The following is an 18726-nucleotide window of genomic DNA, read 5'->3' on the forward strand; positions in this document are numbered from 1 at the left end:
CCAGCCCCTCTCGTCCTATCACCGCCGGGCTGTGTATAAAGTCGGCCCCCTCCTACTTGTAAGCTCCCCACAAGAACTGGAAAGCCGCAATGAAGTCTGCCCGGAGCTTTCTCTTCTCCTTTCCCATGAATGCATACAGTGACACAAAACAGCATCACACAGAGGAAAAAAAAAAAAAGAAAAAGTTTATTTAGGATGGAAACACATCCCTCGTAACAAAACACAGCAATACAGAGGAGGTTTCTGTAATGCAGTCATTGCCACAGCACTACGTGTAATATAGGAATTCCTAACCTAAAGCTCGAATTCCTAACTTAACACCGAGCTTTACATATTACTAAAGCACAAACAGCAGGGAGCTGAAGAAGAGTTCTCTCACATAAAGGACTACAAAATTGCAAACAGTCTCCTGCCTACCAGTAGGAACCTATCATACGTGCTAAGAATAACACACACATCTAGGGGGAACCCTTTTTTTGTTGTTTTTTTTTTTGGTTAAACAATGTAAGGCCACTGTTTTGCCCACGTTTTGTTGATGTCCCTAACAGGAAGGCGTTAAAAAAACAAGGAGGACAAAGCTGCCCAACACCGGTGATGGGCAGTGTTCCAACTGGCTACGCTTGCACGTCCAAGTCTTCTGTCAGTTTCGCTTTACTCGGCCATTTTGTCACCCAGATGTTGTGTATGGAGGTAGGAATTCATCGTCCCATGTAGGATTTGGAACAGAGGATTGAAAAACAGAACGGGTTGAGGTTCAGCTCCTCAGTTTTGGACTCAAGGAATTGGAAGTGCCTGCTCAAATACGGGGTCAACTCACCATATTTAATGGAAAATATGAGTTTCTAAGTCTACTGCAGTGCCTAACGAGCTAGAGTTTTGAATGAGATCCAACTTGGACCTTTTAAATTTGATCTTCCACTTTGTTGAAAAGTTATTTTAAAAGCCCAATTCTTCTGCTTGTATTCTACCACATACTCACAGTCCCCAAATTACACAGAACTTGGTCTCCCCTCAGCTCTCAGTACTCTTTTTAACTGCCAGTACGCAGTTCCTAGGATGAGCTCCCTGACCTCATAACTTAACATACCACTGGGGTTAAGCACCCAGAGCTGCTACGGTGTCTCCTTAGCCTTTTGCCACTGTAATTCTCAGTACCTATGTTTTTCACGCGCCCTCAGATACAATCAAATTCTGCTCATTTTCTGCTCCAACCAACCCTATGGGAGAAGAGAACAGGAAGAGAGAGTCCTCCTACCCACGGTACATTTATAAGGCTTCTTGACCACATGGATTTTCAGATGCACTTTAAGCGTCGAGCTTTTCCGGAAGCTTTTCCCACACTCAGCGCACTCGTAGGGCTTGGATCCCGCATGAATCCTCAAGTGTGCACCCAAAGCTGAGCTATGCCGGAAGGTTTTCCCACATTCCTCACACTTGTAGGGTCTCTCCCCACGGTGGATCCTCAAGTGGACATTGAGTGCTGAGCTCCGACGGAAGCTGTCCCCACACTCCACGCAGATGTAGGGCCGCTCCTCCACATGCGTGGTCTGGTGCTTGATGAGAGTGGGTTGGTCGCTGCACCGCCTGCCGCACTCAGCGCACTGGTAGGGGCTGGCCAAGAGGCTGCCATGGTACAGGGGCAACACCTCTCCCCCGTGGATGCGGCGATGCGTGGTGAGTGCTGAGCTCTGGCTAAAGCTTTTCCCACACACAGGGCATTTGTAGGGTTTCTCGCCTGTATGCGTCCGCATGTGGGTCACCAGCGAGGAGCTCTGGCGGAAGGTTTTCCCACATTCGGTGCACTTATAGGGTTTCTCTCCCGTGTGGATCCTGTGATGCCGAATGATGGCTGAGCTGTCTCGAAAATGTTTCCCGCATACCTGGCACTTGTGGGGCTTCTCTCCAGTGTGGACCCTCCGGTGTATGATAAGGGAGGAGCGGTCGCTGAAGCTTTTCTCACACCGGGGGCAATGAAATGGTTTCTCTCCTTTGTGGCTTCTCTGATGGACGATGAGATGCGAGTTCTGGCTGAAGCTCTTCCCGCACTCATTGCACTGGTAGTGTCTCTCTCCAGTGTGGGTCCGCTGGTGCCTGATCACGTTGGACCTCTGGCTGAAGGTCTTCTCACACTCGTTGCACTGGTAGGGCTTCTCTCCTGTGTGGATCCGCTGGTGTTTGATCAGGTCCGAGTTGCGGGTGAAACTCTTCCCACATTCAGAGCAGCTGAAGGGTTTCTCTGCCAGGTGGATCCTCTGGTGCTGGCTGAGATACGAGCTCCGGCTGAAGTTCTTCCCACATTCGGGACACTCGTAGGTTTTCTCTCCCACCTGCTGAATCCAAATGGTGCTGTTCCCACACACTGGAGGGTCTGGCCTGTCCCCAGCAAGGACCACCTTGCCAATTGGAGTGCCATCACCTTCGCAATCCCACACTGCCATGACAGCTCCCTTTCCCTGCCTCTTTACAAAAGACAGCTTCACCTCATTTTCCATCTCCAGCTCCTGCTTGCAGTCTGGTCTTTCATCAGAGTCCTGCAGAGTACCTGTAGTGGGCCTTCTGGAGATGAACGGGTGCAAGTCAGCTCTCGCAGGCTTTTCCTGATGAGATTGAGCCTTCTGTATGTCACCCATGGTCTGGCCACCTGCTGGAGTGAACAGAGGAGCTAGCAATGAATAACCCTCTCTGTTTTTCTCTTCCTGTTCTCTGTGAATCACTGCTGTTCTCCAGCATTCCCATGCTTAATCAAGGAAGGAAGCAGACAGCACCACAGAAACATCATCCCCTGCCAAGCAGAGTACTTTTCTTCTTTGCAGTCATAAACCTTTTCCTTACAAAGAAAACCAGACATATTCTGCAGCAAATTGTATCTAGAATTTGTCTACAGAACAGATAGGCAACTGAACAGAATGATAAACTACTTTATTAATCAAGCATGGAAAGGTACACTTAGACTGAAACATTTTGAGGCTCCTGATTTTGTATTAGTGCAGAGAACACAACTGGGAAATGAATGCTAGCAGATTAGCTGGAGGGCACTGCTTACAGTGCCAATATCATCTTATGTGTGGGAGGTCAGAAGCAGAGCAGAATGCTGCAGGCTAAGCCCCTCAGGTTTTGAGTTGGCTGATCTGTTCATGTGGGAAAACAACACCACAGTGGTTATACTGATGCTCGAAGTTCTGCTTATAACACTCAAGGCTGAAAAGCGTTCACAGTACAAATAAAATAATAGCACTGCCCCCCCAGCACAGACCTCAGGACAGCTTACTGACCAACAACACATTACAATATCGTCAGAGTAAAAGGAAGAAAAAGCCACATTGTGATTATTTATGCCTGCTAACATTCCGAGTATAGATCTTTGCTGAAAAAAACACGGTATTTGATTTAATTTCACACAGACTTCTCTTCAAAGGGTCCTGGATTCCCCAAGACCATGTTTCACTTTTGCATACCTTGCCTGGAAATATTCCTGAGAATATAGTACAGAAGCTGAGACGTAGGATGAGCGTGAAGCATGCAGCACAACAAAACCAGATTTTCAGCATTTACTCTTGTATTTCTCCTTCAGGCATGCGCTATTCAATTTCTCACCTTTTGAGCAGTACCTCCACTGTTTCAGAGTTCAGTTCCTCGTGGACACAGTGCTGTTTCTCTTCACTCTGCCCACGAGGTTAAAGAAAAGTCAGGGACAGCAGCTCCTGATCAGAGAGGGAAAACAGATGTAACAAATACCATCAGTTCTAGTAGCAGTGTTGAGAATGAGATTTAGGAAATGAAAGCATCCTAGGCCAGATATAAAATAATGCTCAGAAGCACAAGTCAGGGTTACTGATGTTCTGCCACACACTGTGACACTGCTGGTGGGGTCTGCTAGCCAGGGCCACTCACACAGCAAAGACGGGGTTGGCTGCACATACTACTGAGAGCTGCCTGTCAGCTTGCTGAGTTCTGTACAGAAAACAGAGAAGCCTGAAGCCATTTTCTCCCTGTCAACTTTCCTCCTGGTGTGTTAAATATGAACACAGTACAGTCCTGCTGAAGCAGAGGGAAAATGCTGCCCGCACACATGCGTTGCTTTCTGCATCTGCCTAGAGTCTTCTCCATTGCTTCCATGGAGGAGGATTTGCTCGGTGACTCAGCCAGGCTGAGGGAGGGCTGAGGGAGGGATTTTGATCTGTTCACACATCAGCAGCAGCAATAGCAGACCAAAGGCAGAACTTCCCATCCTGTTCAGCATAATGACACTGTGGCTGCCTCATTCCTGACAGAGCCCAGGGCTGGAGATGAGCTGAAAAATGCAGCTACACACGTGTGTGTGTGAGCACTGACATCATTTGGATTGGGCAGTTTTGAGTGCCAACATACAAGGACTTTTTCTTCAGAGCAGAAGTACAGCGTACGAGTGGGTTTTGTAGGATGGAAAATTAGGTCACCTATTTAGCTCTGTGTTGCATTTGTGCAGCACACTGTGGCATTTTAAGATGCTGAATTCTGAACAGCCAGAAAGGTACACGTTGGAGAAAGAAGATGCTTAAAAACTGTGCATGTAAATACTAACTCTGCAATGGCATTGCATCATTTCAGTTACATGACTTCGCATCATGCCACTGGAACACGGCAGGGAAGCTGAGCCCTCCCTCCCCACGTTTCCCCATTCAACATACAAGGCAGCAGGTAGGCCTGACCCTGCTGAGACATCCTGATGCTTTTAGGAGAGGAAAACCACTTTCTGCTTCAGTCCCTTTCTGCTATCATTCAAGAGGAGCTCCAAACAGACGGTCAATATGCATCCCAAGATGGTGAGCACCTGCAGAAGAAAAAAGCAGATACAGAAGAGAGATTATTTTTTGCAGAGCTGAGAATGTGGCAGAAAAGCATTACTGCTTGATGACTGCCATAAAAAAGGTGGGAAGCCTGAAACACTACTGAGTACCCAGGTGGGGACAAGGTGCTGGTCAGCCATGCCTGGACAGTGCCATGTACTTAGGCAACATCGTGGCTGATGAGACATCAGTGAGACAAAGGAGGAAGGAGATGAGCTGCACTGAGCTCCTGACATGATGGGCAGAGGCCCAAAGGGACAGCCCCATGACACAGCTGGCACAGGGAGCCACTGTGCCAACCTTCAGTTAAGCAGTAATAGGGAGGACATATATCTGCCACAGCTGCTGTTGGGTGCACGGAAGTGGGGAACAACGGAAGCAAGGGACAACAGAGCAAAGAACGAAGGTGTCTATGACACCACACATCACCACCAGAAACAAGGGAAGCGTGCTGTGCTCCCCACTGCCTGTCCCAGCACCCCCGGTACAGGAGGGAGGACACGGGCAGGTGATAGCCCAGCTCAGGCAGGACAGTGCTATGTCAGTCATGCAGGCTCTCCTGGTTCTGATCAGTGAGTAGAAAATGTCTCTCCTTCAGGTCAGGGTGTGAGGAAGGATGGCTCACCTGGCTGCTCTTTGCCTCCTCACCCCTGGTGTACTCCAGTGTGGGCACACTGGAGGCGAGATGAAGAGAAAAGGGCACCCCCAAAAAACATCAATACACAGATCTCAGATGCTTACAGTTTTACCAGTCTTTATACACTGGAGTTGGTATGTTATTCATCAAGGAGAGACAGGGAGGGACTGAGCTGAGGGAGGAAGGACTTGGAGCTGGACACACCTGAGCAGAGGCTGGAGCAGGGGTGGAGTCTGGAGATGTGACACAGCTTGGCACACAGATCAGAAATGAGAGCAGAGACTTGGGCTCAAACAACCAGCCAAGAAGGGAAGAAATGGCCAGATGAGGAGGTACGGGAGGCAGAGGGAGATGTGAGAGATGACCTTGGTTAAAGGCAAACAGAAGGTTTTAGAGTTGGAAGAAATGGACAGAAAGACATGGCCTATCAGCCTACATCCTAGTGAGAGGATATGGGAGAGTCCCGTATTTCCTGGTTTCCTCATTCCCCCACTTTCTGTAGATTTCTACAGTCACTTTGCTGTGTCTCATTCTGTTCTGTTTCACAGAAGGCTCAGTAACCTCTATGGTCAGTTCAAGGGGGAAGTTACACACTTTTATTTGATCACACTGCATCTACAGGCACACAGATGTTAATAAGAAGGCAGAGATCCTAACAAGATAGAAGCCATGTAGAAATGTTTAAGTTTGCCTTTACAAGAAAAAAGAAGACAAAGATTAACAGACTACAGAGGTGGCAACATCAAAAAGAACGTTTACCTCATCCCTAAATTGCATTCATTTTGCAACTCCTGATTTGTTCCCTCTGTGCACACAGCAACACAGCTCTTGCTTATCTTCTTTTCACATGATTTTGGCTGTTTTAGTCCTGGGATGGACAATGCCTTTGCAATGAGCAGCTGTTCAGTAAGCAGTCATTCTTATTGTTCTGTGCTTGATTTATGTGCAGATCCCATTCAAATGACTCTCTTCCTTGTGAACTTTCTATACACTCTACATTCTAGTGCTTCACAGCTGTTAATTCATTTGTAGTGATTTTGCAAATAGCAAAATGAGGGCAGAGAAGGATTAAAGTTAAAAATACCCACTACTTTCAGAATCTCAGTTTGAGAGATGTTTCAGCCCTGTCTTCTCAGAGTAGATGCTATGTAGCACTTGCATTCAAAATACAGCACATGCAGACTCCAAAGCTCTAGGAGACCTCAGCCTTCATATAAATGGCAACACACAAGGTAAGCAAAATTCCATCAGCACCACACTGAGAAGCCTGGCACTAACCCAGCATCACACAGAAGCCTCTGTGGTGTAGCCAGGTATAAAATCTACTTCTTAGCACAACGCCCACAAAACTACCCTTCCTCTTCCAGCTTCTTCCTGCTTCCTTCTTCCGTACCCCTGTGGGAAATGAGGCAGATATCCTGAATGCAGCACAAGTCTATCTTACAATTTTACTTCCCCATGTGGGACAGGTCAAGTCTCCATAATGAAGGGACACTGAAGTCCTAAGGAAAGAAGAGTAGCTTGCTGTGGACTTAAATAATGGATACAAAGCATATGCATAAGGAGATGAAACTAAGATTGCACATGGCACTTTTATTTGGGCTCATCTAGCCTCCAAATGTCTGATATCGCCAGCTTTCATAATGTTCTTTGCAGGGAAGAATTGGCTTTATGTTTTGCACATGGGTTCAGTGAATTCTTGGACCATTTTAAGGGCATATCCATACCTGTTGTGATACACTGCATTAACTCAAGAGGTCACACACTTAAAAGACAAAGAGAATTTGCAGACACAAAAGTCTTGAAAGGAATCCACCTCCCTGCTCCAAGTTTCATAGCAAAGCTGCATTCTCAGTACCAGCCATGACTTCCCAGACCTTCCTCCCAGCTCAGGATTTCAATCTCCAGAGATTTTGGTGAAGGCCCCTCAGCCACATACTGTCACCAGAATACTACATCCCTGTTAGTATGGGCAGAGCTGGTCCCCTCCATGCCTCAACCTCAGTTTTTACCCTCTCACAGCACTGTTCTGGACCTCGCATCCAGACAAGACAACAGAGGTCTGGGTTCACCCTGACAGCTCTTCTGAGCGTGCCATGGTTAGCATTTCCTCCTCCTACCCCCCTGCCTTTCATTTCTCACCAGTGCTGTCAGGTTGGGGCCGCGCTGCTGGCCCTTGGGTTGGAAAGGCACAGCAACTGGGCACACCACTCTCCAATGATGAGTACCACCAGTTCTTCAGGTCCCTTCAGACCTCCCAACGCGCCAGCACCGCCTGCCACCTTCGTGCGCTGTACGGCTGCCAGAACCCCATAGTCCGGAAACTGGATGAGTATGAAAACCATGGAGTCATCCCAGAAGGTAAAGGCAACCACAACTGCCATGGGAAGGTGCCAGGGAGGGGACTGACACTTGGGAACTGTTAAGAGAGAGGACGGGCAGTAGTCCCAGGTGAGAGGAAGGCATCTATTTCTGAACACCTTGTCTTACACCTGATGGCAGCTCCATGTACTTAGCACCAGCCTCTTCTCAGGGCTTCAGTGGCTGAGACGACCAGGAAGCAGTGGAGTTTCTCCCAAGCACGAGGTTTTCTAGTGGAGAGATGTCTTTTGACACTGAGATTATTGCTGCAGGTTGTACCTCAGTACTGGAGTTTACCACCAAGTGCATCTTTTATTTGCCTTTTTCTAGGACCCATATGCTCGGAACTACCAGCAACTTCCTTCTTCCCCAACTTCTGTGCATTTGCTTTTTATCGCTGCACTACAAAAAGGTATTTCATTAAGGTGAGTTATTTAACTATTTCCTGATGACCTGGTGCATTGTGCTCCAGGCACTGATGCAATGAATGTGAAATGAGGAAGTGCGAAAAAGAGGCTATAATCAGGGAAGGTAAAGGAGAGCTGTGGGCAGCCCACTTGTCAGGGGCATCCACACCAAGATGACCAGTCTACACAGGTGGCGCCTGCAACCACCTGCCAAAAATGAGACACTGGGGAAGGTATTCTTGAAAAAAATGAACCTCTGAGAGCCACCTCTGTCCTTACGACCAGCTCTCATTCCCAAGCAAGGTGAAATAACAAAGCTACTGCAGAAGAAATAGTGAGTTGTGCAGGCTTCATGGGAAGATAACTAGGAGTCACAAAAGGAGACTTACGGAGAGATATGATCAGGACAGCAGAAGGTTCTTTCCCTCCCTGGGCTTAAGGGAGCTCATGTTGGCAGGGAATGGGAAGAATGGGACAGCGCTATGAGTACCAATGTCACAGTGCAGGGCAGGGGCCAGGCACCTGTTCCTCAGGCCCACCACCTCTAGAGAAATGTTTTTCTCCTCTACAGCGGATTGCATGCCCGGGAGAGCACAAGCCCAACCTGGGCAGCACACAAACTTTTGACAACGTGGCCCTGAGCAGTGATGCAGCACTGTCTGCTATCTTCAGTCCCCAGCCTATTTTTCCCACCTCTCCTGCAACCACCCAGCCATCCAGCTCCAGCCCTAACATGGAAGGAGCTGACATCTCCAGTTTCTCACCTGATGGCTTGCCACTGCTGGGGAAAATGCAGCCTTCCACCTCACACCCCACAGAGGTGACAGTCAGCAGCCAGCAGCAGAGACAGCTGCCTGCCACTGACATTGAGGATCTCTTCCTGAGGCTCCAGGACAGGCACGTACAGAGCTTGCTGCATACAATGCAGCAGCTGCTGAGCATGGGAAAGGCAGTGATGGAGGAAGAGCTGCAGGCTGCTGCCCTGAAGCTGCTGGAGGCCCTGAACAACGCAAGTGTGTCTCAGGGAGCAAACAGCACTGACGCAGAGCATGGGAGAAAAAAGTGATCAGCAAAATGGATGAGCCATTGCGGCTTAGAGGGGATGTATGGGAACAGAGAAAGTAGAATCCTCCTTCCCAGGTCTGAGGCACCATTGGGGTTGCAGCACTTCCGCAGGCCAAGGGTGAGAACTAGGGAAAGAAGTTTTCTTCTGAGGGCAAGGGAAAACCCAGGCCCAGGATTCAAAGATAAAGATGTTGTCTTCTCAAAAATAATTGTCTCAAAGATGCATTGTTCTTTCCTACACAAACTGTTCATCTACTACTGCTTGGTCTGAACATCTCTATCCTCAAACAGGGCAAGATGGAAAGAAGTAATACTTTTCCTAGGTGGGCTTGTACCACTGCCATCACTAGCTCTCCTCTGCAGAGAGCAGTTTATCTCCTTCAGTGACTGCAGAGCAGAATGCTGGCCTTTCCTCACCAAGGAGAAGTGTTTCTGCTCAGAAGCATGAAGGGACTAATCTTCTTTAGACATCTGTGTGTGAATAAACACACGCAAGGACAGCTCTACCTGCAGAAGGCCTATCCCCCTGCAGAGGAACTGCCAGTCCAGCATTCTATTGCACCAGTGTTGGCACATGGTTTGCAGCTACTCCTGAAACAGATGCTATGACATATAGGATAAACATTCATGTTAAGGAACTCCTCTTGGCTCTCAAAAAGTAAGGAGTAGAGTCTCATTCATGGGAACTCTGGCTGTTGCGCTGCTCCTTTTACAAACACCAGCCGTATGGGTAAGACCATACAAAGCTGCCTGTGGTAACAGCAGGGTGGAAGCTCTCTGGGGACCTGACAAGGTTTTCTGCACCTCTGTTCACTCCAAGTTCAGAGCAGCCTCAAAGCTCCTCAGAGCATCAGCAGTCAGCTTCGTTGGAAATAGCCAAATAATCTTCCAGGACGGTACCCCTGATAAAGCAGATTTCATTCACAGTTGCAATGGTGGGACTCCTGCAAGCAGGAGCACGCACAGAAAACAGCGTTACATCTTTTATTCCCTACTGCCCAACGCTTACCTCTTTCTCCCTGGTTCCTCATTGGCTGAGTACTGCAGGTTCACAATCTTCTCAACCCTTCACTAAACATGGAAACACTGGACAAACATGCATTTTTGCTGCTTAAGCATAAATCTGTAGTTAAGTAATTAACTTATTCCACGCTTGATCAGTATCTTGCGGATATCTGCTTTCCTCCCTTCCACATAGATAAGCTCGGGAGAAAGACAGAGGGGAGTATCTTGGTGCCTGCCTCTCACATCCCAACCTTCTCACAGTGTGAGACAGCTCGGCCTCGAGAAGAGGGGCTAGCTTCTTTCATGTTTGCTAAATCTGGTTTTTTTTTTTCTAAGAAAAAAACAAGAAGGAATTGCAGAAATCAACACCGTGAAAGAAAAAGAGGGGGGAATTGTGGGACTGGAATGTTGTTTAGGCATTTGATATTAGAAAGAGCAATTGGTTTGAAGAAGTAGAACACAATGCATTGTATTCTGTAACTTATCCTTAGAAATAGTTGATCTAAGAAGTAAAATATTACTAGATATGTTAGCAGTATGTTTCAGAAACATTATTACTGAATTATGTGATTAATTCTTTCTTGCAAAACTGTAATAGTTGTTAAATGTTCCAAACGATGCGAGTATAGTGTTAGGGATTAGAAAACATACTGTAGAGTTGTTCTGTTATCGTCTTACTGCCTAATCTGCATTTAGTGTTTTCAAAAAGTGGTTCTGTCATCCCCTTTCCCTCTATGCCCATTATTCTTAGAGTCTCATTTGTTAATTTGAGCCCTGACGCTTTATGAGCCAGCGATGACCGAGCTGCCCCAGTATCAACTAAAAATACAATATCCTCCTCTTCAGGTCCCACTTTCATATTTACCAAAGGCTCCTAGTGGGACCAATTTTTCAAAAACCCCTGACACCTTTATTCTGAATTTAAGGCAGCTTGTAGCTTCTCCTCTCTCTCCCACTCTGGGCAGTTTCTCTTTATATGTCCTAGCTTTCCACACCTGAAACACCTCTTTTCACTATTCTCTGACTGAGGTCTGGATCGATATCCTCGGAATTTTTCTTCTCTTTGCCCCCCTTCAGGACCCGACCTCTCTTCTGTTTTACTCCCCCTATTATCCAGTCTTTATTACACAATCCACTGTGGAAACCATTAACCTAGTTTTCTGTTTTTCTTCCTCATTCTCCCTCCTAACATATATCCTCTGAGCCTCTTGTAAGAGCTCCTCCAGGGGCTTTGTATTCCATCCTTCTATCTTTTGAAGTTTTTTCTGTATGTCTGGCCACGCCTCAGTTACAAAATTCACCTTAAGGAGGCTTTGTGCTACAGGATGCTCAGAATTCATTCCACCTCATTCTGTCTCTAAGCCCTTCTAGAAAATCACTAGGGGATTCATCCTTATTCTGCTGAACCTCAAATGCCTTAGTGAGATTCTGGGACTTAGGCACTGCCTCCTTAATTCCAGCTATTATTATATCTCACAAGTCCTTCATGTTTTGCCGATGCTGTGCATTATTACAGTCCCAGTTAGGGTCTTCCACTGGGTATTTTTGCTCTGCTGGCACCAGCCCAAGGCATCCAGAGGGATTATTCCTTTCTCATGCTCGCCTAGCAGCTCGTCTGATCATAACCCTTTCCTCTCCCATAAACAGTATAGGTCCACGATGGACACTAATTCCATCCATGAGTACAGGTTAGGACCCAGAAATTGGTCCAATTGTTCTGCTACTGCTACAGGATCCTCAATTAAGGATTTCATTTCCTTCTTAAAATTTCTGACCTCTCCGCTAGTGAGTGGGGAGTTTACACAACCTATTTGCCCCTGTCCCAGTGGACAGTGTACTCCCATAGGGAGTATATAGAAGTATTAGTGTGGTCAGTGTCAGGGAAAGGAAAGTTTTCGATATCCCTCTTACATTGCTCTAACTCCCTCCTGAGCCCAGCATGCCCTCCTTCCTGTGAAATAACTATGAGTTTTCTCTTGCTCTTCTGGGGAAGTGCCCGATGCCTCCTGCACTACATTAGGGCTGGATGGAATGGGTTGATTCTCCAGGGGATCCCATTGATTAACTTTCTTTCCCGATTCCTCCTCCTCCTGATCCAAATCTTTCTTTGCCAGTAATAGACTGACCTCTCGTGACCAGCAAGCAGCATATTCTATTTCTTCCTCCGACAAGGGAGTTTTATTCTTTACATACGAATTCAGAATCTGACAGGTCCAATCTTTGCCAGATCTGTATTTTGGCCAAAATACTCATTTTCCCTGTAAAGGCTCTCTAGGCCATATCTGTGCACCGTATTTAAACATCTCTTTCCTGTCTTTGTCCCTAGTTTTGGGGTTGGTTTTCCAGTTCTGAAGCACTTCTCCCAAGGGCTATCTATAGGCACGATTTTGGGGACCCTTTTCCCCGGCTCTCGGGAGCTCCTATTACCTCCAGAATGCTACCATGAACTCCCCAGCTCACAGGTTACCAGACCCCCATTCTCAGATTTTGGGCCCAATCCCCCCACAGTGCTGTACTCCTATCCTGGATTAATAGGGGTGCACTGCTGGCACTTTGTCAGGTGCGCAGGGCACCGCACACCAACAGCCCCCTCCCGAGACTCCTCCTTTCACCAACAGCCGCTCCGTCCGCCCCTGGCCGCGCCCCTCGCGGGACAACAGAACCGCAGGTCGGGACTCCGCACTCGCTTCGCACTGAAGTGCGTCCCAGTCACACACACTCAAGAGTCTCAACCGACCCCCAAGGCAAGAATTAAATTCCCTTACCTTGGTCCGTGCACGAAGTTACTGGGTCACAACGGCCAGCACCCGTGCCTACCTGCCCCTTGGCTTTCACAGAGCCCGTCCTTTATGTAAGTAGCAGTCTTGGTTTCCTATCGACCGTCCCAGGGAGTCACCTCACCACCCGGACAGGACCGCTGAAATCAGCGGGGTGCACCTATCCTGTCCAGGGCAGCGGGAGAGACCCCCAAGAGACGATAATAATCCCAGACAAGCCCCCAAATGGCTGGAAATAACCAAATAATTTTCTAGGACGGTATCTCTGATAAAGCAGATTTCATTCGCAGTTGCAATGGCGGGACTCCTGCAAGCAGAAAACAGCGTTACATCTTTTATTCCCTATTTCCTGATGCTTATCTCGTTCTCTCCTGGTTCCTCATTGGCTGAGTACTGCAGGTTCACAATTTTCTCGACCCTTCACTAAACATGGAAACACTGGACAAACATACATTTTTGCTGCTTAAGCATAAATCTGTAGTTAAGTATTTAACTTATTCCACGCTTGATCAGTATTTTGCAGATATCTGCTTTCTTCCCTTCCACATAGGTAAGCTTGGGAGAAAGACAGAGGGGAGTATCTTGGTGCCTGCCTGTCACATCCCAACCATCTCATGGAGTGAGACAGTTCGGCCTTGTGTAGAGGCCCTAGCTTCTTTCATGTTTGCTAACTCTGTTTTTCTTTTGCTGGGAGTTTCTTATCATAACAGAACAACTCTACAGTATGTTTTCTAATCCCTAACACTATACTCGCATCGTTTGGAATATTTAACAACTATTACAGTTTTGCAAGAAAGAATTAATCACATAATCCAGTAATAATGTTTCTAGAACATGCCGCTAACATATCCAGTAATATTTTACTTCTTAGATCAACTATTTCTAAGGATAAGTTACAGAATACAATGCATTGTGTTCTACTTCTTCAAATCAATTGCTCTTTTTAATATCAAATGCCTAAACAACATTCCATTCCCACAGCTTCATCTCTCAAGAGAGCAGTGTCAAACAAAAACCCCTGTGCACCTTATCCCACACAGGCCTTGTGTACCCTCTTCCTCTGTGTGGAGAGAGGCACAGGGATGCACCACACCGGGCACACTGCCCCTTCAGGGTGGGGATGGCTGTGCTTCCTTCACCCTCCCTGAATAACACAGACACGGCCGGATAACATAGAGAACATCCGCACAGTGCAGCAAACCCTTAGGAGCGCTCCATCCTCTCAGACCCTCCAGTGGCCCCGGGAAATGGAACCACTTTCAAGGCCCATAGAGGTCACAAGGGGGACCGCCAAGCGCAGCGGCAGCCCGCTCTGCCCCACGCAGCGCTCGTTGTTGCCGAGGCACCGCGGCTGCAGCACGACAACCGCCGGCCCCAGCATCACGGCTGCGCTCACCTCCCCCCGCTGCTGGCCAGCAGCCCACGCGTGGTCGGTCACGCCTTTCTGTTCCGGATTTAGAGATCGCAGCGCTAATTCCCTCCTCCGCCGGCACTGACCGGGACAGAAGCAGCCGCGGGGCCGCCCCCTATCCCCGCGGCCGGCAGCAGGCGCCCCTCTCGCTGCTCCCCCGCCTCTCCTTTGCTGGCGCCCCCCGGCAGCGCCCCGTTGCGTCTTAGCGGGCGCGGCCCGGACCTGTGATCAGCTCCCCCCGGCGCCGCCCGCGCCTCCGCCCGCTGTTGTGGCGGCGCGACCGGACTTACCGCGGCGGGGCCATGTGCGCGGCGATGCTGCCGGGACCAGACAGACGGTGCGGAGGGGCCGCCGGGCGAGGGGCGGCGCGGCGGGGCGCGGCGCTGCTGTTAACCCCTGTGCGCGCCGGGGCGGGGGGAGCGAAGCCCGCCCGCGCACCTGCGGCGACCGCGGGAGGAGGCACCGAGGAGACAGCCTGTGGGCTTCCCGTTGTCCGCATTCCTCTCAGCGTCTGTGCGTTACTGTGCGCTGGTAAAGCCCGACTGCTTTCTGTCCTCTTGGTGACAGGACGGTATCGCCTTCTTTCATAGAATCACACAATGGCTAGAAGGGATCTTAAAGCCCACGCAGCCCCAGCCACTGCCGTGGGCAGGGCTGCCACCCAGCAGCTCAGTCTACCCAGGGCCCTTTCCAACTTGGCCCTGAATGCCTCCAGGGCTGGGGCACCCGCAGCTTCTGTGGGAAGCCTGTGCTAGGGCCTCATTGCCCTCTATGTAAAGAATTTCTGCCTGACATCTTACCTAAATCTCTGTCTTTCAATCAGTCAGTTAGTGGTAACTTACCCCAGAGGAAGACAAGAAGCCTTAGTAAAGTTAAAGCTGCCCTTCTGCCAAGGGAGGACTTTGCACAGACACTGCATTCCTGCGAGCCTTGCCCTGGCCCCACCAGCCTGGTGTGAAGAAGGCACCTCTCCCTTGCACAGCTTTCCCTAGCACTTTGTCCCCTGCCTCCCAGGAACGCATCTCAGTGAGTACGCTGTGTCTCGCCACTTGCAGCCTAGCTGAGATGCATTGGAAATATCCAAATCATTTTCTAGGTATCTCTGATAAAGCAGATTTCATTCACAGTTGCAATGGTGGGACTCCTGCAAGCAGGAGCGGGCGCAGAAAACAGCGTTACATCTTTTATTCCCTACTGCCCAACGCTTATCTCTTTCTCCCTGGTTCCTTATTGGCTGAGTACTGCAGGTTCACAATTTTCTCGACCCTTCACTAAACATGGAAACACTGGACAAACATACATTTTTGCTGCTTAAGCGTAAATCTGTAGTCAAGTATTTAACTTATTCCACACTTGATCAGTATTTTGCGGATATCTGCTTGTCTTCCCTTCCACATAGATAAGCTTGGGAGAAAGACAGAGGGGAGTATCTTGGTGCCTGCCTGTCACATCCGAACCTTCTCATGGAGTGAGACAGTTCAGCCTTGTGTAGAGGCCCTAGCTTCTTTCATGTTTGCTAACTCTGTTTTTCTTTTGCTGGGAGTTTCTTATCCTAACAGAACAACTCTACAATATGTTTTCTAATCCCTAACACTATACTCGCATCATTTGGAACATTTAACAACTCTTACCGTTTTGCAAGAAAGAATTAATCACATAATTCAGTAATAATGTTTCTAGAACATGCCGCTAACATATCCAGTAATATTTTACTTCTTAGACAACTATTTCTAAGGATAAGTTACAGAATTCACTGCTGGCTCATGTCCAGCTTGCCATCTACAAGCACGCCCAAGCTCTTTATGGGACAGTGCTCTTACTCTGCAATAAGGAGATTTTGCTGTGTGTTTGGGCAGAAGGCACCTCTACACCTTTCCAATGCTGACAGCAGTTCCACAGTGGGACGGTACCAGGCCCAACGCAGCATGGCCCAAGAAGGCAGCTCTCACACCATCACACAGCAGAGCTGTTCCCTTGCTGCTAGCAGCTGCATGCAGCAGGTAGTTTCCATCCTCTGTGAATTCAGCAACAACTGCCGTTGCACTTTCTCAAAGTGCCATTTACGGAACATTAAACTTTGGCACAAGTTTATGCATCTCTGCTTTCTGTAACTCCTTTCTCAGTACTGTGGCACCTGTGGACAAAACCAGCAGAGTTTGCCATCAGGCAACAACAAATGGCTTTTCCAAGCCGTATTACTTCTCCTTCCTCCTACCTTTATCACAAATCAAGTCTTACAATATTTTTTTCTGAAATTGAAGGCAAGGTCTATTAATTCTAGAGAACAGTGTCATCAGCTGCCACTGATTTTCTCTCTGCCTGAAGGTCAATAGCAACAGCAACTGTATCATATTATGTGGTAAGGGGGAGAAAAGGGCACATTAAACCTTACAATTTAAATAAGAACTAAAACTGAGGAAAAAGGCTGAAAAGCCTTACCATGCTTCTTCCTGACTGCACAAATATGTCATAGAATCATAGAATGGTTCCCACTTAGAAGAGACCCATAAGGACAGAAGTCCAAATCTCGGCTCCACACAATACCACCCAAAAACCAAATCCTCTGTCTGAGAGCAGCATCCCAATGCCCCTTGAACTCCTGCACTCAAGGCCATGCCCACAGCCCTGGGCATTCAGTTCCATGCCCACCGCCCTGTGCTGCAGACCCTGTCCCTGACCCCCGGCTGCCCTCCCCTGACAGCTCCATGCCGTTCCCTCGGCCCTGTCGCTGTCACACAGAGCAGAGCTCAGCGCTGCCCTCTGCTCCCTGTGAGGAGCTGCAGCCGCCATCAGGCCTCCCCTCAGCTCCTCTCTCTGTGCTGAGCAAACCCAGGGCCCTCAGCTGCTCCTCACACACCTTGCCCTCCAGACTTTTCTCCATCTTTGTAGCCCTCTTTTGGACACTCCATCTCCTCAGGCTGTACTGCACAAATGCTCATCAGTATATGTTCTCACCCCACTTTTTTTCTTCTCTCCCAATCTCAGCAGTAATGGAATCACTATTTCCTAGTTTGCTTGGTTTGGCACTCTCACAGGTCCTAAGAGTACTGTTCTTCATTCAAGGATTCAAGTCTTCAAAAAAACTTTGTTAATTAAAAGAAAAAAAAGAAGTCCAGCCCACTTAAGTATCCTGAAAACCCAAACATGAAAACAGAATCAACAATTCAGTGAATCCAAGTTAATTAGCACTTTATGCTTAGTATTTTGCAACTACTCTTGAGTTTTTCAAAGCTCACTAGAATGGAGCCAATTATTCCAGCTCCTTCTGAAATGAATGTTTTTGTGTCTCAATATTGCTACAGGTGGCTGGAAATCTTAATTACTTCTTTGCCCATTAGCAATAATCTTTCAAAACAGACAACATCTGACTTTGTTGTTTACAGGTATGTGGCTTTAGAGATTATCAGAAAACTAAGAGATGTGTAGATGTATCAACAAGGAGTTCTGCTTTCTTTGCAGGTAACTTTCAAAGAAAACAGAGCACTAAAATATTCTGAAAGACACAGTGAAAAGTTTCTCAGAAACATTTTTCTGCTCCTACTGCAATGGTTTCAGGACTGGAAGAAAGTCAGGTTTATTTTTCCATAAGTATAAAAAGCCAAGCTTGTTTCTCCTCACTACCATGTGTACAGATGAGGAGTCTCATTATTTTTGCAGGTAGTAGGAAAGTAAATCTCTGACTTAGCTATGAGGCATTCAGAGTCTCTGGTTATTCAGGTGTCAGCAGCCAAGAGCAGCAGTTGCTCCTGCAGAACACCAAGATGCACAGCATGGAAGTGATGTAACTGGAAGAAGATGGTGCTGAAAAAATAAAAATACCTTACAAACAGACCACAAGCTGGCAGGGCAGGAATCCTAGAGCCCCAAATGGCAGTGAAGTGAGTGCCTTCATCACTGGAACATTGCCACTTCAAAGAAAGGAAGAGGTGGTACAAGATGGGACAGACAGTTGGATGCTCTACTGGAGCTTTGTATGTAACACAACAAACACCCTATTTATCCCCATATTGCTCTATGGCCACAGAGTTCATCTGGCAGCAATATCAACAGTATTCTCCAAGTGTATTTCCTGGAAATACAGCCTGATTCAAAAGGACATCATTTCTTTTCTCCAAAGTGAAGTAAGATCTGAAAGTGCTGTTGAAGTGTCACCAGATTCAGTACACACCTGGCACTCAGTATTTTGGCAATGAGTGTCCCCATGAGATTCCCTCACCCCCACAACAATAAAGGCTCA

The 18726-nt window shown here is 47.9% G+C and overlaps 1 protein-coding gene across 9 annotated transcripts; it reads right to left on the bottom strand.

Moving 5' to 3' along the window:
- Positions 1-168: 168 nt before the first annotated feature.
- LOC128073232 (zinc finger protein 501-like) lies at positions 169-15542 on the bottom strand. 9 transcript variants are annotated; one of them, XM_052667861.1, is made up of 3 exons: positions 14780-15542; positions 3595-4810; positions 169-2644 (listed from the first exon to the last, which is right to left on the bottom strand). In XM_052667861.1, the coding sequence occupies exon 3, from the start codon at positions 2628-2630 to the stop codon at positions 1218-1220; it is 1413 nt and encodes a 470-aa protein (XP_052523821.1). In that variant the 5' UTR covers positions 2631-2644; positions 3595-4810; positions 14780-15542; the 3' UTR covers positions 169-1217. The 9 variants fall into 9 exon arrangements, with proteins under 9 accessions (XP_052523821.1, XP_052523827.1, XP_052523823.1 ...); XM_052667867.1 differs by lacking the exon at positions 14780-15542 and adding an exon at positions 14475-14611; XM_052667863.1 differs by lacking the exon at positions 14780-15542 and adding an exon at positions 13067-14436.
- Positions 15543-18726: the final 3184 nt, after the last annotated feature.

This window comes from Tympanuchus pallidicinctus, unplaced genomic scaffold (genome assembly GCF_026119805.1).
Source record: "Tympanuchus pallidicinctus isolate F22 unplaced genomic scaffold, pur_lepc_1.0 scaffold8, whole genome shotgun sequence".
Classification (NCBI taxonomy): Eukaryota; Metazoa; Chordata; class Aves; order Galliformes; family Phasianidae; genus Tympanuchus; species Tympanuchus pallidicinctus.

What these genes read in the sequence shown, in the direction of transcription:
- LOC128073232 (XM_052667861.1), bottom strand. Translation starts at nt 2,630, where the DNA reads ATGGGTGACATACAGAAGGCTCAATCTCATCAGGAAAAGCCTGCGAGA.